Below are 3,454 nucleotides of genomic sequence, written 5' to 3'. Positions count from 1 at the left end.
TGCGGTGTCCAAAACTGTTTCAAGATCAAAGACTGAAGAGTCAGTTCCTCACCCTGAACCTCTCCAACACAATTCCCCGATGGCAGAAGTCTTGTTCATTTTGCTGTTGATTGGCATGAACCAAGATCAGATTCAAATGTAGCCCTCACAGTGCAGCAGTTCCCAACCTTGACTAACTCATGGGAAACGATAATGAGAAAATAATATCTTGTAGGAAACAATACTTTGAGAACCAAGATCAACAGAGAAAGTGGGGGTTTTTTTGTTGTTTTTTTAAAGTTTGCAGTGATCACCACCAAGCGCCAGGTCTCATTGCGTTGTCTGCAAGCCATGATTTGGGGGACCAGCACTCTGGCGTTCAGCTTTTGAGATGCTCTAGATGCTCAAAGGTGACTGAAATCTCACAAGAAACAGAACGTGTAAAATCAAAAAGTTGTCAAATATAAATTTGTATAAATTCACAAACTGTGCAGATGCGTTGTAATAGGGCCAAACCTGAGGGAGATTTTCTGTAACAAAACCAGTTTTTCCTCAAGTTGTTAGTGATATAATTATTGTTGAGAAACTTTGCAGCACATAAATCTGTAGCAAGTTCTCCCCACACCAGTATAAATTGTCATTGTTCTTTTTTTGTAATCATGTTCTTTATTTCCTGATATCTTGCATTCTGATACCTTGCATTTCTTGATTTTCCTGGAAGAACATACACCTTAACAGCAGAACAGGTACAACATTCCTGAGTTTTAATTCCTGGAGTTTTGCTGAACTGAGAATTGCAACTTTTTTTGAAGGTCGTCTTTTGATTTGCTACGCTTAAGGAATACCATGCAGCATAGAAAACTTTTTGGTTAACCCAGCTATCAATTTTAAACAACAGCTGGTTATACGCTCAGCCTACCTGCACTCATAGCTGGTTGCCAATCCAGTTTTCTTGCCACAAAGAAAGCAATGCTTTGTAATTTTCTTTTTTGCTTGAATTGAGCCATTCACAGGTGGAAGATGGGTTGCTTCACCTGCTTTCAGAGGTAGAAAGACAGCAAAGACATTTTATTTTTACTTATTCCTGATCACAAACTAGTTAAATGTTATCTTTTGAAACCCAGATTAATTTTGCATTTCTTAGGATACTTCAGGTGGGAACCCCAAAGCCTAAACAGAGAGGAAAAAACCCAAAAGCCAAAACAGAAAACACACCTCAAGCCTATGAACACCTTTGGAAGAGGCAGCACAATGCGGGACTTAGACCCATTATTTTTAACACCTGTTAAAAGTTCACATAAGCAAGAAGTTACAGAAAGAAAAAAAAAAAAAAAAAGATCAAGAAACACATCTCCTAATGGTCTTCCCAAATGCAAAATGAAAACACGTAATATGATTGGGAAAGCACTGCACACAATGGCTTTCCAAAGAATCAATTGGGCATTCAAGTACCTAGCATCTAGTATATTCAGTAGCTAGTAAACTCATGTTTGCCAGATAAATACTGCAACATTTTAAAATCTTGCTGGTACTCCATAATTGCAAGAAAAGTACATAATTAGACTACAGGCCTCTATTTAGCTATATGGTTTCATAAAGCACTTTGCAGACGTTTGTAAAATTTCTGTACTTAAAAATTTACTTTACTTTGACTTTTTGCCCTGTAATTCTTGGCTGTTGCTTTATAACTGGAGAGCGCGTAAAGAAAAGACATTTTCCTTCCCTCTGTAGAAGCGAGCTCTTCATCCACAACGTGCTTTATGCGTATTTACCATACGCTAGGACAGTGAAAGTGAGTAATGCATCCTCTCAAACATTCTTTCAGTGCTTCTACCACTATATTGTCAGGATCTCCCAAAAAGTGACCTCATGAGTTCAGAAGTATATTTTGTCCAGTGCACCTTTAATCCCAACAGTCATTTCTCAGCTGAGATACAGCAGGCTACGTTCAATAGTAACACCAGGCAGTCACTACACATTGCAGTCATCACTACCAACCAGTGCTACCTAGTAGCATGGAAACTTCCAGGCAATGTTTGTCCATGCTAACAATTTCATCATCTAAAAGCATACTATTTCAGGAGCACCAGTTAGCCCAGTTTCTGAAAAAGACAGAGCTTGAAGACAGCCCCCCCACCGTGGACCATACTTAAAACAGAAAAACCAATACACCTGTCCTCACATTTACAGTCCCTACAGCAATTACATGTAAATGAAGGCCTTGGATAACAAACTGAATCTGTCCTTTGGCCAGTTATACAACAGATCATTGCCAGCCACCTCTCTCTCTCAAGAGCCTGCATGATATGACGACACCAACTTTGTCTTTCTCATGTCTGGAACCTTTTAGAAAATACACTTTTGTCTGACATAAGATACACCAGAAGAGTGCCTTCTTCGTAATTCTATCCAAAATGATGCAGATGATAGTAGGCTTCGCCATCATGCAGACATGGGTATTAGGGTATCACCTCTTTCACCATGGAGTAGGTAAGGACAGACCTGTTTATTAATTGACTGCCAATTCAAAGCTGCACCCCCAGTTGTGAAATGAAGGCACAATCCACTATTTTAGCAGCTTTTGCTCCCACATCATTACAATTACATAGTTTTTCCTGTTGCAGCTGCTATTTGAAGTCTCTATCTTCTAGCTCATTCTCTATACCTAGATCTTAGAAGCCTGGAATACATGCCTGCCTCTCTTTTCCTAAGGTCATACAGAAAGAAGAGAAACCTGCAAACTGCAAGTCAAAGATGTGAAGAAGAAAAGTTGATTGCGCCGAGAATCTTCAGCTCACTGCCTTAAGAGTTTTAAAAGTACTCATCTAGACAATTCCATTCCTCCCAAGAGAATTAATCACATAAATTAATATTTAGGCACAACACATCCATTTTCAGTAGATGTCAAGCATTAAACACTCCACAGTTACCAAGACTAGGGTAGAAAGAATGATGCCTATCACAAAAAATAGAGGAAAAGCTGCATGATGTCAGTAATCTTCAGCATCCATGCCCTTATTGCTTCCTCCACACTTTTCTTTTGCCAAATCCTTCTGGCTCAGGCTGTGGTCCTAAAGACAATGCTACTGATAAATTTTGCTCTGATTTTAGTATACTCAGAAGTATTCACAGAACCAACCTTTTGGAAGCTTCAGAGCAGAAAGTCATGTTTATGTCTACAGATGACATGCAGGATTCATTAAGTATTAAAAAAAGCTAGGAAAAAGTCACAGTTATGTCTACCTAAGATCTGGATGACATCTGTATGTTAAAGAATTGCTTAAAATATTAAAAGTTGTACCGTGCTACAGAAGTGTAATACAGCAAGGACTTTGAAAGACATATGCCTTACAAAGATAAAGGATTCTCGTCCTCTATATGTGATATATCAGGAAAGATTAAAGAGTCATCTTCAATTATTATTTAAGTCACATTACTTACCTACTCTTCTCCCTACAGCTGCAATACTTCCATT

General features: G+C 38.6%; 1 protein-coding gene across 1 annotated transcript in view; it reads right to left on the bottom strand.

Moving 5' to 3' along the window:
• The window catches only part of ZFAND4 (zinc finger, AN1-type domain 4), a 21,616-nt gene that overhangs the window by 2,057 nt on the left and 16,105 nt on the right, over positions 1-3,454 (bottom strand). The window contains 2 exon segments of the mRNA XM_009320403.1: positions 899-1,013; positions 3,421-3,454. The exon segment at positions 3,421-3,454 is cut by the window's right edge and continues 9 nt beyond it. Coding sequence (XP_009318678.1) covers positions 899-1,013; positions 3,421-3,454 — 149 coding nt within the window.

The sequence above is a fragment of the Pygoscelis adeliae genome, unplaced genomic scaffold (genome assembly GCF_000699105.1).
Source record: "Pygoscelis adeliae isolate BGI_AS28 unplaced genomic scaffold, ASM69910v1 Scaffold190, whole genome shotgun sequence".
Classification (NCBI taxonomy): Eukaryota; Metazoa; Chordata; class Aves; order Sphenisciformes; family Spheniscidae; genus Pygoscelis; species Pygoscelis adeliae.
The sequence above is the reverse complement of the archived record's forward strand: the minus strand, read 5'-3'. Positions and strand labels throughout refer to the sequence as shown.